Genomic DNA, 23,130 nt, shown 5'->3' on the forward strand with positions numbered 1-23,130 from the left:
TGTTGGTATAAATGCTTCTATACCCACCATAAAGCCTCTGGACTGTTGTATATCAAATTGCATGACAGTTCATTCAAATTGAGCACGCATTGTATTTTCTTACAAACTGCTCATGAGCGACCTGTGATAACTAATAAATCTAAATAATTATCTTTTTTTTTTCTTTCATAGGTCCCCCATCCCCTCCCAGAGACTTGACCTATACTCTGAAGCAGTCCACGCTGATCTTGGACTGGGCTGCTCCGTCCGACACAGGGGGCAGGGTGGATTTGACCTACAGTGTGGGATGCCGGAAATGCATCGGGAGGCAGTGTGAGCCATGTGGGGCTAGCGTTGGATTTGTGCCTCAGCAGGTTGGCCTGACAGAAAGAACTGTGACTGTGGTCAATCTTCTTCCCAACACCAATTACACATTTACTGTAGAAGCCTTGAATGGAGTGTCAGAGCTGCTGCCCAACAAGAGGTTCTACACACAAGTCAACGTGTCAACAAGCCTGCCTGGTAAGTTCCATTTCAACCTTCAAAAACAAACACAAACATGTAAATGGAAAACATTTAAATTGCACTTAAACGTGGCACACTCCGAAACCAAAAAACAAACGACAAAGAATGCACCTTTTAAAAGATATTGCATTTGTACTCAGTAGGGACCAACAAGGACACGTCTGACATCAGGCAACATTATGTGTGAAAAATAGATGAACTTTAAATAAACTTGCACTACATGCGTTTCCAGTTTTGAACACTTTTTAACTCCACTTGATTTTGACTGAATTTCTAGTGGTTTTACAAAGTTTGTCATCATTTCATCTGGTCAGACAAATTCTACTACTTTATTCATATTTTCGACATAAGAAAATCCTCTAAAAAATTATTTTGACCCCTATTTGAAACGTTTGAATGCTTTGCTTGGAAATAACGCATGCATTTTTTATGATATCACCACAATCCGCTTTTACTTCTGCACACAACAAAAAAAGACATACACACAGATCATATTTATGTGCATTTTGTACTCTGTAAAACCCACTGTGACCTTTGCCTACAGCAAAATGCAGATTTACTGACATGGCATTCAGAAGCAATGTGTATTCTGTAGTGATTTGAATTTCTGTGTATTCTTTGAAAAAAGCACAAACTTCAATCATACACCCTTATACTGACAATATGTCTGTTGCTGCAGACAGGGCAGAAATTCTCATTGGTAGGGGAGATCTCATTTTCATCAGCAGAAGTTTTCAGCAGGCCATTAGCCAGAGGCTTGAAAAGCACTTTACCAAGTAGCCTTGTCACCCAGCACCGCAATAGCACTCACTATTTGGAGGAGCTCAAGTGTGAAAAGACCAAAACACACACATACACACACTAAAGATGTACAAGCCTACTTTCTGGCTTGAATGCTGACAAACATTCTTTTGTAAACAAACGTACACATGACTGTGCATGTTATACCGCCGCGCATATCTTTGAAAATGTTTGAGATCTTTGTTTGCGAAAGCTGAAGGAAATATGAATGATGAACATAATGATGCAAATGAAACATAGGTGGAAGATGGAATGAAAGGTGCTGTACAACAAACTATCTGATGGAGAAACAATGAGAGTGAGAATGGCAGAATGTGCTTTTGCCATTAATTGGAAAGTAGCTTAGAGAAATGGGCTGAATGATGAATGCTGTGCAGCATCTGTGAAGGCTGCAGGACTTGCTATGAATTTCCAGGTATTAAGTTCAGGATATATACTGTAAGACTTTATCGTGGGAAAGTGGGTTAAACTTTTGGATAGTTGTTATATTGAAAGTGTGGTTTTTGACTGAGGCATGCATCTAAGAATAAAAAAGAGAGTATATTTAACCTCCTAAGACCCAAACTCTTCCATGGCATGCATTTTTAATTTCTGTATGATATTTGGGCATGTTGGGACCTGATGAATGTAAAAACAATGAATTTTGGGGGGTTTTTTTACCTGATATTTGTTTCTGAGAAAAATGAGATCCACATATGAGGACATTTGTTAAAAAATTTCGATAGAACAGTGGCAGTGTGATGTCCTCGTAAGTGGATATCAGGCCCTTGTAGCTCAAAATTTAGTATTTTGGTCTAGACAACCCAAAATGTGATGTCCACATATGTGGATGCCAGGTCCTAGGAACTTAAGGAGATTTATGTTGAGTGTTTAAAAACAAATGTGTTTCTCAGGATCTTCTTTTTTGGACCAGCTTAAACTTGTATATAACACGAGTGATGGGCTGAAGCACAGTTATGTGTATGAGAACAAAGCACTGACATCACTTACTTGATTTGGGAGCTTGGGAAAAATTTGTATTTAGTGAAGCTTGCATTCTACTGTTTTCTCATTTTCACTTTATAGTTGAACAATGCTTCAGCATTAAGGGTCAGACAAGCTCAGACTCATTCAGAAAAGAAATCTAGCAGACACAGAACAATCTAGACATCACATTTTAGGTTCCCTATAAATCTAAATCCATTGTTCAGTCTGTGTTTACCTGATTTCTCCATCCATGAAGTTGTTACTCTGCTCCTGGAGCCAGTTATCTTGGCAGAAGAGTGGACATTGTAGTCCTAATGTTCCACTCCTGGAAACAGTTTTCTCGGGGCCTGACAGGATTTTAGGGCCTCCCCAACCCGGACGAGATTATATAATCGCATCTTCATGTATTAGGATTAGCTTAGATCAGTGTTTACCAACCGTTGGAGCCACAAAACATATTTCACATTAGAAAAATCACATGGCACACCACCAAACAAAAATGTCACAAAAAGCATATTGATAATTTTTCCCTGCGCACCAGGCACAGTGGAGTTGATTTGGTTTGTCCCAACCACTATTCATGCTAGGGCCTTAATCTGGGTCGGAATTTTCTCTAGGACCCAGGTCAGATTGACTACTTTTTCTTTTCAAATATTTATCTGTTGCTATTACGCGCTGCGTCGTCTCACGGCATGACTATTATGTAATTTCTTCTTCGTCGTCTTCTGTTTTACTGGCAGTTGGCAACCAATTTCATTAGAGCAGGTAGTTGTACTGCCCTCTAGTGGAAGAGAATGTAATTGTTCTGCACCTTACTCACACCAGTCGCTTAGAGCAACCCAACCTTTTTTGCGCCACGGACAGGTTTATGTCCAACAATAATTTGACGGACCGGCCTTTGAGGTGTTGCGTATAAATACAAAAAAAAAAAAAGCAGATAATCTTCCACTGCACGCCTGATCATTTCTCACGGCACACCTATATGTGCTGTGGCACAGTGGTTGGGCAATACTGGCTTAGAGTTTCCTATCAGTGCCAGAAAACCTCTATAGGTGCCAAGTTGGCAGCTTTATCAGGTCCCTAAACTACCACTGCATTGACATAAGAGTAATTGCTCAAGTACCACCTAGTGGTTTAAATTATTTATTCCCCACAAAGCGGGAGCTCAAAAACCCTATATTTTTCTCATTATTATTGTCACTGAAGTGAAGTCGTTCTCCATGTTCCACCAAATCCTGTGGAAAAATATCTGCACACGTTTGCCAGATGTTGACTTTTCTTACAGGTAACAAGTCTAATTTGAAGAGGTATAGCGGTGAGGCAGCATACTGTCTCTTTGAGTTTGTTTGCTGGAAACATCTGCTCATGTTTTTATCCAGTTATTGCGATGACAGCTGATAAACTTCGCCAATGCCCACATGTGGCTGGAAAAGCAAATCGGTTAGTAAATGAAAATTAAAGAAGTTATAAGCAGCGCAGAGCTGTTGATCCCTCAAATTAAACCACACCCACCAAAAAAATCCCTCAGACAGCTAAAATCTGTGAACGTGACTAGCAAGTGACAACTTGGCCTTCTTCAGCTTCCTGCGTAAAATCCCGAACTCCAGGGTTTGGGATACTCTATCAGAAGTACAAACCTATGGTGAGCATTTTTTTCCTCATTGTCACATTTCTTTAAACCTTTCTCACTTTTATCTCCTCTGTCTGTCTGTCTTGTCAGCAGTTACCATGGCACTGATTTCTGGTTATTACGAGGTATTAAGGTATGAGTTGTGCGGCTAACCGTGTCGTCCAGGAGGATTGGACAAGGGTTAGGAGAGAGTGTTTTGCAGGGGTTTTAGAAGACTTTCTGTGACAGGGAGGATTTCGGCTGACATTTAGTGTGTGGTGTTTAATACTGTCTGTGAGACAGATGGAAGAAAAAAAAAAGTTCAAGTTCAACTTTATTGTCACTTCAACCATATACAGTTTAAAAATACACAGTGAGGCGAAACAACGTTCCTCCAGGAACCAAGGTGCTACAAGACAAGTTAGTGCAAAAAAATTAATAATAATAATAATATATAATATATCTAGTAATAATATTGTGCAAAAGAGCATTTACAGGTTGGTGTGTGCGATGGTTTGGTGGTGTAGGTCAGTGTGTTTGCGCTTGTGTTGGTTAGTCAGTCCAGTCTCAATGTTTTGAGGTATTTGAGTTAAGCTGAGTGATAATGTTAGTGTATGAAAGTGTGTGAAATGTGCCACAGAATAATTCCTGCATTTTCTAGGAGAGCTACCCTCCGTTGAAAGTCCTCTGGGAGAGGTTTACCTCAAGGTCAATGAAGGATCTGCTCAGTTTTATCAGATAGAAGCGGAAGTGATCATTAAAATGACGCAATATTAAAACTTGACATACAAAGCCTGCAAACAAATTCAATAATGGTTCACTTGGTCTTATTGTCGCTGCATGATAAGTCCGGTTTTCATTTTGTTGTTCATCTGATTTTTATGTATCTGCGGGATACCGTCTGAAGTTCTGTAAAGCCAGGTCAGCTCCAGAATTGCAAAAAGCATTTCTGTATGGACCTTAGCTTTGTGTCCGCACCTGTGTGTGCACCTCCCCACCGAGACTTTACATATCAAAACTCGCCGACCTTTATAAATACTGCAGTAGGGATTTGGAACAAAGCTAGCACATGTCAGCAGACTCACACTCTGGCCTTTTTTTCTCTCTAGCCACCTCATCATCTCTTTATTACTTTGTTCTTTTTCTTAACCTCCTCCCTTCCTTTGTAAACCGATCTCTTCTTTTTTTACCCTCTATTTCCTCCCTCATTTCCCTCCCCACATCCTTCCCTGCTCTCCCCATAAGCTCACTATTCTTAGATGGTAATTTCTCTCCTACTCACTGCCACTCTTTCCGCTATCTTCTCCTTTTTCATCACCTGTCCTGACATGATCACCACTGCCCTCTTTTCCCCCATCTCTCTTCTTCTCTCTCTTAGGACTATTTTCTCCCACCTTTCCTGATTGCGCCATATTTGTTTTTCGGTGCAGAGTAAGCTTGTTAGCAGTGGGTGGCATTTTTTGACTGGCAGCTGAGGGTGGAGAAAGCCTGACAACTTAAGGGCACAATCTGAACCGAGCTGCTGAGAGAAAGTGCTGCTGGATACTATACCATGTTAACCCGCGGCCCCAGCCGCACATGCAAGATACACCAGGGGCAATTTTCATCTATAAAATGCAAACACAAGCTTCTCTCTCCCTCGCCCGCTTTCATTGGAAAATCAGAATCTTATGCAAATCATTAGAAACAGCAGTTTAGAGACTGTCGGTCTTTAAACCTTACAAAAACCGACATACAAATTGAATTCTTTGAAAATATGCAGTTGAACTGGATGCTTGCACATGCACATCCTCCCATGCAGATGGGGTTTTATCAGGACTCTCCAGGCCACCAGGGGGAAAGGGGAGTTTTGCATGGCGTGTCAAGGATGGATAATAGGGAAAAGGAAGAGTAGGGGATAGAAACTGGAGGGGATGGGACATTAGCTGGGTAAACGGGAGATCAATTTTCCCTAAGGCTCATGGGGCGCCATATCGAGGTGGATTAGGGGTGCATATATAAGCGAAAGAGTGCACCAGACCATGTGTCTATGGCCATACTTTGCTGTGCTTGCATGACATAATTTCTGTACATTGGTCCATGCTTCATTTCTTTTCTTAAAAAAAGATATCTTGCTTCAGAATTGTTCAATATATATGTGTGTGTGTGTGTGTGTGTGTGGCCCCCAGTGATACATCCAAAGCCCTTTAGCTAAGGCAGGGAAGAAGACAGGGATGCAGGGTAGCTGTAGAGATGGGGTGGAGGTGCAGGTCAGGGAGGAAGGATTGGCATTTCAATATCCTGTGAGGATTACTGGCCGTGCTTTGAGATGGCTGGTCCCCGCGGAGATACATAGGCCTTAGAGATGGATGCATAAAGGGAGGAGAGGAGAGGGGAATGAATATAGAAGTAGAGGGATAGAGAAGAGAGCGGTGTGGCATTGTGAGGAGAACGCCTGGATGTGGAGAAAAGGGAGCAGGGGTGAAGAGCAAAAGCGAGAAGACTTAAAAGAAGAAACAACGATCTGAAACCATATTTTTAAAGACGTACATATCAAAACTGCTTAATACATTTTTAAAGTTGTGTGTGGACAAGCGTTAGGGTGAGATGGTTTTGAGATAAAAGTTAGGAAGCATGAAAGATGACTTAAAGCAAGTAAAGTAGCACAGGGTGCATAGCAGAAGAATAAAATGTTTAAAACTGAAGGCCACACAAACTGAAAAAAGTGTGATGGAGACCTTGCAATACTTATGAAAGAAGTTCAAATTTGCTGCAATTCCTACACAAAATATCCATAATATATGTATATAAGAAAAACTAATAAAATCATAATATGAGAAAAGGGAGCCCAACCAAATATTGCTTATGGGGGTGCAAGCCAAATATACAGGAGACATAACTTATTACAAAACGACTATTAAATATTGAAATGAAAAGTCACTTAAACTTTCAGATAAATGAAATAAAGTAATGTAATATTTTTCCTTTAAAATTAAAGCAGGGTTGTAGAAGGAAATAGAAAAATGTTTTTAAATGAAGTACAAGAAGGTTACATGCAGTACTTGGGTAATGTACTTATTCACATTGCCTACTATGGCAGAAAGATAAAAAAACGAATGGAAGCTAATTGAGGGTGGGGTTGTCTCTGATTCTCTGAATCAAATGGGTACCTTAAAAAACTATGGTACACATGTTTGCGTTTGAAGACTTGAACTAAAGTTTAAGTCTGAATTAACTTGGGATCAGACTTTTCTTGCATTATAATGGGAGGGGGGTGTTGAATATTGTTTTTTCCATTCACTCAGTGAACGAAAGAGACACTTCAAATACCAAGGTATGAAACATTGTTTCTTTGTCATTTAGTTTCCAATTGCCGTTTTTATTTTTTCACTTTCACACTTCTCAGCCTTCTCCCCCCTTCAGCCCTTTGCATGAAGGCATTTGGATCCTTTCTGCCTCCTTAATTAGAAGTGATGGGAAGGTGAGGCTTCAGCAGGCACCAAATGAATAGAGTCATCAAGCTACTTTTCAGGACTATAGCCCAGCCACTTAAGACGCTTTGTCACCCTGTGATGGGAATTTTAATTGCCTACCTCTTGGCTTATAATTGGAGTCTATGAAGAGGCACTCTCAGTGTTCAGTGTCTGTACTCTGTATGTGGATTTACAGGCTGTTCCTTGTTGTTCAGGGAATTGTAGAGGAATGCGTATGAATGAAAGCAAAGCTCGGAGATAGCTGATGACACGAAGACACAGCGTATTCCTCATAATCATATTATCATGAAGCCTATCTTTGATGCACATCTTTTGTCGAAACCCCTGCCGGGAGAGGGTAGACAGGTGAAAACGCTTAAGGTTGCAAGCAGACTAGAGAGAAAAAGTTCAAACTTCCAAAATGCTTTTCATGTCTCACTTTCTCTAATACTCTGTGACGTCTTTATCGTGCCTCTGTGGAGAGCGTGGCGGCGTTTGTGTGTGCGCGCCGTCTGGGTTTCTTGTGGGGTTAGTCGCTGGAGGAGAGGGGAAGGCGGCTGCGTCCTGCTGTGCGAAATAGAGAGAGAGCAAGTTGTGTGGAGATGCAGCTGTCTTTCTGAATGACAGTACACTCCTCTCTGATACAGCGGTAGGTGGGTGACAGACAGTTCAGCTCATCAGACCAACATTGCACGCACACAGACACCTCTTTTCTCATTCGCCGTGCATCTTTTTATACAATTTCATGCATAAAATTCCAGGGGGAGGGGTTACAGTACAGTTTATCCAGCAGAGGTTTAACAATGCGCCAAATGCTTAGTATGTCAATCCATCCCTTAATTTTCAAGACACGGTTTTGTGTTTGTGTGAATGCTTGTTTGGAAGTTTTTTCATGAAGGGGGATAAACAGGATGAAAGAAAGGGAAAAACATCCACAGCCATGATCACTTGATCATAATTAAACTATTAACTTAATAAAAGACTACATTTCAAATGGAAGACTGTGGATGTATTTTTGCAGCTTTTGTCATACATCTTAAAAAGAGCTCATGTTTTACTCTTTATTATAGGTTATATTACTCTTTACATTATAGCTGCTGTCTGTCTCACAGTCCTCAAGTAATATCAGCTCTTAGTCAAGAGCTGCACTTAAGCACACTTTCAAAATATCTGTATTCATTTGTCGATGCAAGTTTGTGTCATCCTAGTTTTTTCTCCCCCGCTGTCCAGATAAAACTGGCTCCCAGATGAACTACAATTGGAAAATGCTGCTTACAACAACCTTCTATAACAACCTGTAGTACATCATCTGTTATTTTTGCATTTAAGAAGATCCAAAAGATCCAAATATCATCACACTCCAAATCAGATCCTGTCATCAAAGAAGTTAGACTATGCTCGGATTGCTGTGTCATGCTAAAGGAGGCTGTAAAGATGCAGCGTTTGTGTGTGTATACGCACTGCCCCTTTATTCAAGTCTGTCAAGGCAGATAGAGCTTTATTTACCTTCTTAGCCAACCTCCTGCAGCAGTCTTGGGTCAGCCACTCTATCTGTATGTTTGTGTTTTTGCGAGGGTTTGTGCGCGGCCTGTGTTTTTTATTTGGTGGAGGCTTCGGGCAGAGGCTGTCTGGCTTAACAGACATGTCATGATCAGACCATGCCTCAGCCTTTAGGCTAAAGCATGCTGGGCCCGGAGAGTGTTCAGAATCAGTCAGTGTGCAGCTGTCAAAAGCAGTTTAAAGAAGTTGGCCCCAGCCTCTCTCCCCCGGTGAGAGCGTCTTATGCCAGATTTGTACGCTATGCAAAGGCAATGTAAACAGGTTAAGGGTGTTTTCTTTTCCAGATTTGATCACATGTATGTGCAGGAAAAAAAAATTCACCAGTTTATTGGTAGCCTATTTTCAGGGCATGGTGTTTTGGCACAGCTGGATTATGTTGATCGAGCCTTTTTGAATATGTCATACAGAAAAGCCTCTGTGTCTCGCTGGCTCTTCTGGTCTGTCTCTCACCCAACCACCTACTGACTGACACATTCAATCAGGCCAGCCCTGAGACTCTCTCCGGTGTTGCGCACACAAATGCTGGTCTCCTACACAGACACAAATTTAGACACAAATCCACACAGCTATCCACCAAGGTGTGTGGATTTGTGTCCTTGCAACGTATAATTTAGTAGCTGAGATGAAAATGTGCTTCATCCAGGTGCCGTCCCTGCACCATTCCTCCCACTCACAGCCAGGTTTGTGTGTCTGTGTGTGTGCGTTACACCTAGACAAGACTCATTCCCTCCAAACACCTCTGCTCCTCTTTTCTTCCTGTACTGATATGAATAAAAAACACTGCAGATAATAGCTGTGTCTGACTGCATCTCCTCACCCTGCTCTGAAGCAGGGTCTTACTATTAATCTTCATCTTTCCTTTTCTCCTGTTCCACACTTGCTCTTCTTCACTCTTATGATGCACTGGGCAGAATAATTGTGTTTGCAATTTGGGATTAGGTGTCCAAGTGGCAAATAAAACAAATTAGGCAGTGATTGGTGAGCCAGGAGACAAGTTGCAGGAGACCAGACATGTAAACATGTTTATTTTTCCTGTAAAGTTGGGCTTTTTAACATACTGGTCTACAGGGACTGATTTGCTTTTGAAGCCAAGCTCAAAAGGCCATTTAAGAAACAGGAGCTTTTGGCACTTATGTGTTGGCTCCATTTTTCCATCCCAGAGAGTGGCGCTTGCTTCCCAGTCCTCTGCTGTCAGGCTCATTGTTGCACTATCCCTTTAACTCCAGGCAGAAGTGGTGCTATGCCCAGAGGGATCATCACTGTTGCATCCTCTTGACCCTTTTACCAAGCGCATGCGTGACAGATACGGCTCTCTCAATCACTCCTGTCTACAACTTTTACACATTTTCTACCATTGTGCATATCTTTTCATTATAGATTCGCATGCAATCATTCACTGTCTTTAATATGCGTTGACACATGGGGTAGCACAAGTTAGTGAGAAGTAGAACAATCAAATCACCTTCTGAAAATGGATGCCATCTCAGCGGAGGCACAAACCTGGAGGGAACAACAGATTCCCCTAAGAACAAAGACGGAGACATGGCTGTGTTGGGGAAAAGGAGATAAGGAGATGGAGAGACTGCAAGAGAGAATTCCCAGGGAGAGGATCCACAGATGTGAGGAAGAAGTAAAAAGTAAGAATGACTCCGAGATGTTCGGCCCTGTTTGTGCTGTCCCCCCTGGGGAGAGAAGCTCCTCCGCCTGTCTCCTTTGATAACAAAAAGGAGATGCCAGTTGCCCCTCAGCTGCCTCCGTACACCTGGATGCAAGAGCCTACAGCAGTGGGTGCCATTTCTTGCCAAAGTCTATTCACACATCTACTTGCCACAGAGAGGACAGAGCTGCCATGTAACCTCCAGAGTCTCTGCAATGAAAGCAGTGGCTCTTGAGTGGATCTGAAGATGAACTTATGAGAACCTGGGTTTTTGTTAAAGCCTTTTCAGTTCTTTAACCCCACACAATTCTAAAAGTAAGTTATCGCTTCCTGCACTTCTGTATTTAACTCATCTAAGGAGCAAAATGCTGAAAGATCATTTGATACAACGTATTAAGTCCATCCTAATAAAAAAGATTTACTTGTGAGAATCATTTAACTGTACATACAATGTAAAACACAGCCTCCTAGGACCTGCCGTCCACATATGTGGACATCACATTTTGGGTTGTCTAGACTAAAATACTAAATTTTGCTCTACAAGTGGCTGATATCCACTTACAAGGACGTTATGCTGCCACTGTTCTATCGAAATTTTAAATGAATGTTCTCATATTTGAATCGCATTTTTATCAGAAACAAAAATCAGGTAAAAAAATAGCAAAGAGAAATTAAGAATTCATGCAGCGGAAGAGTTCGGGTATTAGGAGATTAACTGCTCTGCTGGTATTTGGCAAATCAGAGACCAAACCAAGAAACAAATCTAAGATACCATGTCCTGTTCCTGTTTATAGTAGTGTAAACATTCAGTATTTTAAATTCAACAGTTTTTGAACTTAAATAATGATACCAGGGTCAGAACCTCCACTTTACATATATTGATTTAAGAGTTTAGTTTCAGCGCCAACATATTTAACATACATGGACTAACAACTGGAGTCTCTGGTGATCCCAAGATCGATTGACCTTAAGAAGCAATCATAAATAAATAAATATTTGCAAACTACATTTCTTTTAAAATCACCATTAGTTATTTCATTAGTCATCTAAAGAAAAACACACATTATTTTTAAAAAAAAATTACAATTACTCTAAATATTTTGTAAAATATAAATCGGTTGTGTTCTTGCCAATTGTATGTGATCCACAAGCACAATCCATGTGATTACTTGTCAGCTTATTTGCTGTTCTTTGACTCTGTTATCACTTAGTTTTCAGTTATTTCAAATAAACATTTGTGGTATTTAGAAGATTAAACCAATCAGAGTCCCTTTGAATTAAATACACAGCCTCCTAGGATGTGTCCAAAACATCTCACCTTGAACGCATCCTAGTCACATGCCCAAACCACCTCAGTCGGTTTCTTTTGATGTGGAGTAGTAGTACTTCTACTCTCAGCCCCTCCCAAATGGCTGAGCTTCTCATTCTGTCTTGAAGGCTGAGCCCAGATGCCCTTGAGGGGAATCTAATTTCTGCCACTTGTATCTGCAATCTCATTTCTTTGGTCACTACTCACAGCTCATAACCATAGGTGAGGGTAGGAATGTAGATCAACCTTGTAAACTGACAGCTTCACTTTCACGCCCAGCTCTTTCCTCACCACAGTAGACTGGTACAGCATCCCTGTTATGGTACGTGCTGCACCAATCTGTCTGTCAGTCTCCCGCTCCCCTCTCCTGCTTCCACTTGGGGCAGCAATTCGTTCTTGACCCTGAGTGGATACTCCGTCCTTTTCTAGCTGAGAACTATGGCCTCTGATTTGGAGATGTTAGTTCTCATCCCAACTGCTTCATACACCACCAAACCTGACACTCTCCATTCTCTACCCTAAAGCCATGGACTGCATGACAGATATGTGTCCATAATATTTATACGTAGAATTCTGTCACGCACGCTTGCATGTGGCAGGAAGAGCAAATAGTTGCTACCTTCCAGTCTGAATGTTAGTCAAACCAACATCAACAGGTGGAGTTTTCTAGATTCCCCAAGAGGATCACTGCTGCTCACACTGGGGCATGTAGTGTGGCTGTATCAGCTCTCCTTTCCATGTGTTGCATGTCCAGGACATTCACAAGCTCATGATGATCCAGCAACTTTCTAAGAACTTCCAGTATTTAAAGTTCCCTGCTGAGAGTCTTTCTTATTTAAAATGACTGACAGAGAGCCACAACCTGATTTGATATGATAACAAAGTTGTATTAATTGTAGCCTGGTTACTATTTTGTCACAAAATATACCTACTATACTTGTACATGCATCACTTTTATAAAATTCACAGTGTCCCTTTTAGAGTCTACAGACCTATACTTGTGTTAGTGATTGGTATATGTACTGCAAGGCATTCATACAGGACCTTATCAGAAGCCATTTATCTTTGTGATGGGCACCTATGAGCATGTCTGCCGTGCGATTTCTGCTGCAAGATCAGGGACTGGAAATGTCTGGCGTGCACTTCTATTGCATAGCCATCACCTCTTCTATATTGCTTTTGAAAATCATCATGCAGTTGTATATGTTTTTATGTGAGTGTAGTTGTGTAAATGTGTGTCAAAAACACATTTCAAAGAGAAGTCTGCACCGATTTTTTCTTTTAAAACACAAAGCCAAATGCAGTCACTATTCCCTCCCATATGCTCGTGTGTGCTGAGTGTGTGTTGAAGTGGAGAATGGACAGTATTTTCACATCTACTTGCCTTCATAAATGGCTAAATCTTCTAAGCCTGTCAGTAGACACTGAAAAGAAAATCTTCTGAGGCTATAGTTTACTATATTGAGTACACAAAATGCTATCTTGTGCATAATAAATGTGCGCACACATTTTGATTCATTCGTTTTTCACGTTTTGATTAATTTATGCTCTTGTTCTGATTAATTTGTTCCCCTTTTTAATTAATTAGAGCTCATGTTTTGGTTAATCCTTGCAAATGATAAATGCACAGAGAACCAGCACAACCAGCTTTTTGCCCAGGAGCCAGGTTGCAAGCCGCAGGGAGCAAGGATGAAAGTCCTCTGAAAATATGATGTGACGCTATGTTGGATTTGTCATGTTTTATATTTTTGGAGTCATGCTAAAATCAGCAGTAAAGTGTGTTACTCATTCCTCTACGTGATGCTGAAAGGCAAAAAGCAGCAATTAGTTTTTTCTTATTTCATATTATTACTCAGTGCTTAGTTTATAAATCAGGATGTCCTGGAACACACTGCTTTTCTTCTCAGTGGGTCAGTTGAGAGAAAAAGTCACTGAACTATTCAGGCCATCTAGATCAAGCACACCGGTAGTGCAGTACCATTTTTCTTTTTTTCACCTTTTCCAAAAAAGCTGGGGCTCTTTTTTTCCCTAATCTGATGAACCCATATTTTATTTACAACAGAAAACACGTCAGATGTTTCAACTGAGAAAATGTATCATTCTAAGAAAAATGTTTTCCGTTGGTGAAAGTCTAGACTAGTTTGTGGGAGCATATGTTGCTCTAAAACTTGTACACACCTTTCAGCACTGTCAGCACCTTTCCAGACATCCAAGCGGCCAGTGACACAGATACTAACAAATCCCATACTATCAAAGATGCCGGCTTTTGAACTGTGTGCCGATACCAAGGTGAATGTTATTCTTTAGTCCAGAAGATGCACAAATTTCAATTTAATTCACCACAGAACACTTTTGCCTCAGCATATTGTCAATGAGCTTTGGTCCAGAGTAGAAGGTGGTGTGTCTGGATCATATGTACATGTGGTGCCTTCTTTGCATGATTCAACCTGCATTTGTGTGATAGCAGGGTGAACTGTGTTCACAGACAATTATTTCTTGTTCCTGAGCCTCTGAACAGATTCATGTCCGTTTTTAATACATACTATGTACTGAAGATGATTACATTTCAAAGATCTTGACAATTCTACATTGCGGTACATTATTCTGAAATTATTCCACAACTTGTAGACACAGTTTGTTGCAAATTAGTGAATCTCTTCCCATCTTAACTTCTGAGAAACTCTGCCTGTCGCTTGTTACTGACCTGTTGCCAATTAACACATTTAATTGCAAAATTCGACTCCAGCTCTTTCTGTTTAGTACCACTGAATTTTTGAAGCCCACATCCCAACTTTTTTTGAGCCGTCTTGCTGCCATCAAAAATACTAAACAAGCAAAAATGTCTTGGTTTAAACCTTTGATATGTTTTCAGTCTTCTAATGTGAATATAATATGGGTTTGTGAGATTTCCAAACTCAGTACATTCTGTTTTACATTTTAGAGCGTCCTAACTTTTTTTGTATTTATGGTTGTTGTAAAAATATAACCTCAAAATGTGTAAATCTGCTGAAAGTAGAGATGAACCCTACTCTGTTCTCAAAGAAACATTTGGTAGATAGCGGGGCAGAAAAAAAGTAATAGTACAGTCTGCACAACCAATGTGCTAAAGCACTTCAAATACGGGCGAATTTGATGCTAGTTTGTCTGGCGAACAAGTTACAGCGCTTCTTTGCTGAGGTGGAAGCACCACTTTAACCTTTGTATTACTTTTGCATTGTAGTGCACACTTGTTTATTGTGTGTCAGATTGAGCTGTGATGTGATCCACGGTTTGGAGGAAGGGAATAGTCTTATGCATAATTCAGCATAGAAGGAAGGAAAGAATAGCAAACAATAGCCTCCAGAGCAGGCTGACACTGTGTTCTTGCTTTAGTATGTTAAGCTACCTTTCTTCTTGTATTTGAGTGTCAGAGGCTTTGAGAAAGTAGGGACTGTCTGTTCAAGCATTCACTCAAAATAGTTGAGCTCTAATAAGATTAGGATTACGTATTTTAGATTCCTATAAATTTTCCATCTATTTAGGGTGCATGTTTTTAACAGAGGAAATAAATAATAGAGAAAATAGGTGTGAGCCATCTGTATCAAAAATGAAGTAATAGTGTTCATTAGCTCAGCAGTTTTTAAACACATAAACATAGAAGGTAATTATTTTCTGTAATTTAAACACATTAAGCTTAATGATTTTTTTAATGGTAAAAATTTAATTTTGACCTAAATACCTTTTCAAGTGTTACTAACAGTTTTCGCTTTCTTCTTTCCTCCCAATACCTTTACTATTTCCATTTTTGTTTGTCTAGTCCTTTCATTTATCGTGGAGGTAATCCCTTTATTTTCTCCTAACTATACCATCTACATCCTTTATTCTATTTCCCACTTAATTAATGCCCATGCATATTCATTAATCACCGCAAATAATTTCTTTTGCTTATGTCTATTTACATTCGTGTGTCGTGTTCATTAACATCATAACAACTTTTAGAGCGCCTATGGCTTCCACGACTACTCTCCCCCTACTGTGTATGCATCTGTACAATGTGCCGTGTTCACATTATGCAGGAATATCCTTCAGAATACCTTGAGGACTCAAAGTAATGATGATATTTTCAAAAGATCTCTAACTGCTCTTAATATGTATGTCTATTTTTAAAACCTTTGCTCACTCTTAATACTTATTAGAATAAACTGATTACACATATGGCAGCAACTGAAGACATGGTCAAGGTGACCTGCTGAAGTTGAGCATCAGAATGAAGGTGATTTAAGGGACTGTTGTTGCAGGACTGAGCATTTTAGAAAATGCTGATCTGCTGGGTTTTTTCCATAAAACCATCTCTAGAGTTTATGGAGAGTAGCCCGAAAAAGAGAAAATATCCAATAAGCGCCCATTATCTGGGTGAAAATGCCTTGTTGATGTCAGAGGTCGGAGGAGAATGACCAGGGTTCTTTACATTACATCCAGGATATACAGAAGAGTATCTTTAAACCCATGTCTGAACACATCAAACCTTAAAGCAGCAGAAGAGAGAAGAACAAGAAGAAGCTGAGGCTAGGCCAGGAGAAAACACCATGTCACAAAGATCAAATCATTTCCAGCTTGCTTCCCGAAAATGACAATGAGTTCCCGATACTTAAATAGCCTCCACAGTCATCAAATTTCCAGTAGAGCTTTCTGGGATGTGTTGGAAAAGGAGAGTCGGCTGACAAATTTGCATCAAATCTATGTGATGCTGTCATGTCACCAGAGACCAAAATCTCTGAAGAGTGTTTTCAGCATTTTGTTTAATCCAAACTATGGTTTGAAGAATTAAGGCAGTACTCAAGGCAAAAGATCCTCCTATCATGTTCTAGCAAGGTTTAACTAATACAGTGTTCAGTGAGTATTAATGTCTTGGTGATACTACTATTACTGCTACTGCCTGTCACACCTCCCAGGGTATGGGCCGCCAAAGGTAGATCTCCAGAGATTTCTGTCCTGGGCCGTTCTTAGGTGGGTCCAGGTGTAGCCCATCATTTTTGCTTCTGCCTCGAGGTGTCCTCTCCAGGAGTTTCTTGGGTGGCCTCTCTTTCGCTTGCCTTGGGGGATCCACCTGAGAGCTCGCCTGGTGATGTTGGTTGGCGATGTGCGTAAAGCGTGCCCTACCCAGCACCATCTTCTCTTCCTGATTTCTTCCTCTACTGGGAGTTGACAAGTTATTTCCCATAGTTTGATGTTACTGATTGTGTCTGCCCAGCGAATGTGGAGAATCCTTCTGAGACGGCTGTTGAGGAATGTCTGGATTTATTTGGTGTGTTGGTGATAACTAGTGTTAATATCACTGAATCCAAGTAAATGATTCTTTTGTATTAAAAAGAGAAAAAAAATCAATTTTTGAATCCTTTTTTCACACTAATAGTCTCCATATGGCCCGGATTTCCCTCTTTCAGCTTGATTGGGCAAAAATAAAACGCATCTATGATTGCAGTGGCCATTGGCAAACTTGACATCAGCCTATACACACATATGGATATACATCCTTACTTCCAACATGAAACAAAAAGTCACATAGTTATCACGAAGAATGCATTATACCTGTGTTAGCAGCGACATAAAAAAATGACAGATGGAGGTGGACACTGAGAGAGAGCAATGCTGACAGATTGCCTTTGATCTGCTGCCTAAAATGACTATTATCCTGCTGTTTGAGAGGAGGTCGTGCATGTGTATATGTGTGCAGTATTTCATGTGTTCACGTGTGAGTGACAGACAGAAAATATTCATTAGTGTAGCCTTTTTCGAGGAGCAATGAGACAAACTGATGGCTAAAGGTCAAGGAGGAGATAAGGAAGAAATGGACCTGGAAAGAACTGAATCGGTAACTATTGTCGGAATGAATTAAGGTTAAAAAAAAGAGCAAGCACTACAAAAGGGAAGTAAAATAAACCACAGAAAATATGGAACTTAATTGGATATTTTTGAATGCTATTAAAGGTATTGATGTGCATTTAAGTAAATGAAATCTAGAAATCCCCCTCGTAAACTTCTCTGCCACTTCCTCACCCTGTCGCCCAGCCTTAATGGCACCACTCCTTCCTAACATAAAGGCCTTTTAAGCTAAATACACCGCATAATTTTTCTTAGTATTTTTGACTGGCAACCCTTTTTGCAACTTCATTACACATGGTATAATTAGCCGTATAATTAGCACTTAAGCAAGAGTGGGTGGTGTTTGCTGATTATCATACTATGCGCAGCCTGTCATTTGTTGACACAGAATCAAAGAACTAGTTTTTCATCAGTAATGAGAGTGTTTGCTTTGTGAGCAACTGTCATTATGCACTGCATCTAAATTTGGATGAGCTTTGAACAGAATCATTCCTCATGTATTGCACTGGCGTGATCAATAAGAGCCAAATTATGTGTCAGGCTAAATTCCAGTGCAGTTTTCTGGATTCAGTCTGAAAACACTGAAGTGAGGTCAGTTTAATTAAGAGACCCGGAGAAGAAATAGAAAGTTAAGATTAAGAGTGCCTCTGTCTGTTTGTCTTGTGTCAATAAAGACTTGTCACTCAGCCCATATTGGTATTGATATATTGTCAATCCCGATGTACAGGATCTGGGAGCTGTTCATTCACACACACACACACACACACACACACGGAAAGAGGGAGACAGCCTTCGTCTACTCATGGGCAGCTACCTGCTTTGACATGTTTTAGCTTCAGTATTTAATCTCTTACCTCTCATAGTTTATACCTGACTTTCCTATGAGCCCTCTCATGCAGACATTTTCCCTCTCTTCCTTTTGATCTGGAAATCCACTCAGGTGTACTATATATAAGTGCCTGCTTCTTCTCTCTAAGAGAGTTGATGGTACTCCTTCTTTAACCTTTGCTCATTGAGTCAAGGTAGACATCATAGTTGTAGCCACTGTATTTTCACCATACCTAAACTCAGCTTTCTCCTCTTTTTTCTCGCCTCCTTTCCCTCTGTAGCACCATCTCTTATCAGCGAACTGCGAGCAGAGAAGATCGAACAGAAGAGCATAACCTTGGTGTGGAGAGAGCCCTCTCATCCCAACAGCAGCCGGACTGGATATGAAGTCAAATACTATGAAAAGGTATATGTGCTGTTACTTCATCATAAATATCAGCTGAATTCAGTCTTATTTGTAGAGGAGGGGGGAAAAAAACACAAGTTTTACTGAAGAAAGTGGAAAAACTCCAGCAGAATCATGCTCTGGGAGGTTGGCCATCTACTTTCACCATGTGGGATGAAGGAAAAGCAAACATGAAAGACGTGCACAGAGGACATGGCAAGCAATATGATAATAAATGCCCTGCAGGTTTGTTGGGACAGTAACTGCAGATCAGGAACATGCAGCTCCAGAGCCTGAGACAGATTACTATTAGATATGCACAGATCGGTGCAAAGAGAGAGAGGAAAGACTTAAAGGTACCAACTATAGTGGAAAGAACTCACAAAATGAATGACATGCATCATATGGAGTCCCTCAGAAGTACGTTGTTTTCTGGTGACTTTCTGATGCCCAACCAAATTTTCTAAACCCACTCCTCACTGCAGTAAAGCTGCGGTAAACTTTAATTTCTCTCGTGTTTGCTTGATATAAATAGCATTCAGCAACTCACTGGAGGAAAAGTTCAGCACTCTGGAGGTTCTTTCTTTGCCATTAGAATGAAGTGAGATATGTTCGTGGCTGATATTAAAGATCAAATTTACTTCTATAACAGGTTTATCAATATTAATAGCAAGAACAAGCAGTACAGAACCTGCTGTACAGAACAGAGTGCAGATAAACAGGGAGGCCGTGCCACTATAATAGACGTGTACCACACAGCTCTAACAGGCTTATGTTTCATGTTCATGTCTTATATTTTTTTATTAGTTTTTATTATTATTTCATGTTTGACTTTTTGTTTTTTAAACTAGTTTAGTTTCAGTTTTCAGAGATTTTCTTGTTTCAGCTGTTTGAGCTGGAGGTATATATGAAAAATCAGTACAGGTATTACAATAATAATCACCTCCATCAATGCCTCATCAGGCAAGTTGTAATAAAATTTACACCAAACCAACAAATATCAAAACTCTATATTTTTGTTTTGTTTTAAGATTTTTCCAAGTTCTGAAATCATTTCACTTGTGCTTTTTTTAATCTAGATTTTATTTGTATTTTCGTTACTAATTTTCTTTTTCACATGTACTATAATAGTACCATTGTATTGATGAAAGGACATTAAAGAGCTACTCTGAGAGGTCAAAATTATTCCCACAAAAGCCGAGATTGCTACATTTTAACACTCCCTACAGAATCACAGAAGGCCATATGTTCAAATGCAACCATTTATTGTTTCCAGAATTTTTTCAGAGTCATTCATAGCCCAGTTAATGTATAAATGAATATCTTTATTAATTTTTTTTTCTTTCATGAACACACGCTGTAATTTCATCTGCCGTGTCACGCTCATTTGCATAGCATAGCAGATTGCGACTAGTCTTTACAGTAAATCTGTCGTGGACATAAAATGACAGCTGTCACACTCACACTTGTCTATTTTCACACACTGTGTTTTCTGGCAATGCCAGGTCTTTGTGTTTGGCTGTGGCAAGCTCTCACCAGTTTTCACATTTTCTTCTCTTCCCTATGCTTCATCATATTTATTAAAGCTCCGCTCCTTGCTGCTCTACTCCCAGATCTTTATATGAAAAAAGAGAGACGGGAACAAATCTAGAAGAGAGGTGGGTGGGGAAAGATGCGGGGTAAAGAAGAGGTAACAAGAGGAATATTGTGGTGTACTTTGAAGGGATAAAAAGCTTTTGTGGTAACAGATAGAAAGAGAGGGGTGAAGAGGGTATTTGAGACAGAGGAAGATGGGGAAATGACTTGTTGGAAATATGCTTGTAAGACAGCGATAGAAAGAAATGAAAAAGCGCTTAGTGGGACTGCGTGTAGGGGAAGAAAAGCAGAATGTGGGAGTAAAGAGAATTTAAGTGATAGAAGGAGTATAACTGACAGTAAGACAGGAAAATTGTTAAACAGCCATGAAATGAAAAGGTAATGCAGAAACCCGATTAAAGTTTAAGAAAGAAAAGCTTTGTTTAGTCAGCATGTTGCCTCTTTCTTTCTTTGTCTCTTTTACCACAGTGCACAGTCATCGTCTGAGCCCACATGGTGTTTAATGATATTTTAAAATCACTTGTTTAATTTAATGATTTGTTAAACATTTTAAAAATTGAACTATTTAAACTTGTAATTTGAATAATAATTAGAAAACATTATTGACAATAAGAACGATTAACACTGTTAATGACTAATGATGATTAATTCGGTGTATTCATTACTTGACTTTGGAAAGTGTCAGCTCAGAGTGCTGTTGTTGTTGCGCGCTTCAGATCTACATAGACTCCCAAAATTTTCCTCTTCAGTTCTCTCCTGTCAGCTCTTGTCACATAGCTTAGCTCACTCTGCAGGGTACGCTCATTATGCAGCAGCAACCGTTCTGTTTCTCAGTTAATCTCTTTTTATTTCAGTGTGTGTGTGTGTGTGTGTCATTCATCTGACTTTTCTGCTGTCTTTATTTCCTCCTCTGTGTTCACAAATGAACAAAACATAGAGATGTAGCAGCTCTCTATGTGGGCACGGTGGCTGCTTTATTCACATCATAATGCCACAATAATACCATAACATACGGATGCTTTGGGGGATTTTTTTTTTTTTTCCCCCATCACGCTCAGATAGGCTTTGTAGCATGCTAACATTTGCTACTGAGCTAGGCTAAAGCTGATGATGATGTGATATGTTTTATTGCTACTTTTTTTCAAAAAGCTCCATATAAAAATCTGACCTGCCGACCAAGATTAAGCTTAATAAGAAGCTTTTGGGAAGTCTAAGGAGCTTGGAAAGAAAAGCATCTGGACTTCTTTAAGTTGCTTGAAGACGTTTCACCTCTCATCCAAGAAGCTTCTTCAGTTCTAAGGTCAAATCATGGAGAGGCCCAGATTTAAGCCCTATAGGAGTGTCCCCCAAAGAGGCACAATGGACCTCCTATGGAACTGAACTGAAGAAGCTTCTCGGATGAGAGGTGAAACGTCTTCAAGCAACTTAAAGAAATCCAAGCTCCTTAGACTACAATGACCTTCACACACACGCTTTTGGGAAAAATTCCATTTTCATAAAAACCATCAGATCAACTTCATGCAGATGCTGCACAAAGTCAAGGAGTCGCCAAAAGCTTTAAAATTCATTGTTTGGGAACCAGAATCCGTGTCAATCATGGCAGACTTCTTATACTTGCTGTTTTAAATGGAGATGTTTTGCAAATAACATGCAAAACCAAGTATATTACAAAGCAAGTGTTGCAATTATTTGAATGTGTTACTCACTCAGCCCATTTTTCTGCATTGTAGAAGGTGTCACTCATTCTCATCAACAGATGAGCACCATATTTGTTTTTCTAAAAACTTTACACGGAGTCGCACTGTTACTGCCTTCTGGAATTTTTATAATTTATTCCCAAAGCAATGAGTAATGCTCCCTTATTAAAAGCAAGTTAAAAACTCCTAACTCGACGTGCCAAACTGTCTGACTCTTTGAAACACTGTCTCAATAAATGAAACATTACCGAAGCCTCTGATTTTGTTACAAAGTTGTCTTGCACATCTCCCAGAATTACAAACTGTGCCTCGGAAACGAATGATCCCTCTCACAAATGAATTCCTCCTACACGTCTAACTCCTCCACCTCTTCCTCTCCTGTTTCTCTCTTTTGTTGTTTTTTTTCCCTCCCTCTTTCTCACTTCTCTTTCGATCTCTGCAGGAACAAAAGGATCAGAGTTATTCTACTGTGAAGACTGCCGCCACACGGATCAGTGTCAACAACCTTAAGCCCGGCACCACATATGTCTTCCTCATCCGCCCCTTCTCAACACCAGCTCCTTCCTCAGCCTTGTCTTCTTCCCCGCTCTCATCTTCCTCCTCTACGTCCTCTTCCTCTTCTACATCATCCTCCTCTTCATCCTCATCCTCGTCCCCGCCGCCCATTGATTACGGGGCGTACAGCACTCCCCTGGAGCTGCAGACACTTGGCGAGTGTGAGTAGCAGTTTTATTCCTCCTCCCCCTTCCCCTCCTTGATTTCTCTCCTTTCTCCCCACTCCCTTCTCTTAGACCAGGCAGATTGGGTAGGCGTTCGGTGCAGGCACCTGGCCAGCCCACACAATGAGGCGTGCTGCTAGTGAGACAGATATGGGATGTGACTGTGTCTAAGATTATGTGTGAAG

The 23,130-nt window shown here is 40.3% G+C and overlaps 1 protein-coding gene across 2 annotated transcripts in view; it reads left to right on the forward strand.

Moving 5' to 3' along the window:
- The window catches only part of epha10 (EPH receptor A10), a 161,155-nt gene that overhangs the window by 110,726 nt on the left and 27,299 nt on the right, over positions 1–23,130 (forward strand). For both annotated transcript variants that reach the window (XM_085446877.1, XM_085446878.1), the window contains exons 5-7: positions 172–501; positions 18,830–18,954; positions 22,669–22,942. In XM_085446877.1, the coding sequence (XP_085303003.1) occupies positions 172–501; positions 18,830–18,954; positions 22,669–22,942 (729 nt within the window). The remainder of the gene's footprint in view (positions 1–171; positions 502–18,829; positions 18,955–22,668; positions 22,943–23,130) is intronic.

The sequence above is a fragment of the Copadichromis virginalis genome, linkage group LG22 (genome assembly GCF_057382275.1).
Source record: "Copadichromis virginalis isolate Kocher_CV1m ecotype Utaka linkage group LG22, C_Virginalis_male_GT1.1, whole genome shotgun sequence".
NCBI lineage: Eukaryota > Metazoa > Chordata > Actinopteri > Cichliformes > Cichlidae > Copadichromis > Copadichromis virginalis.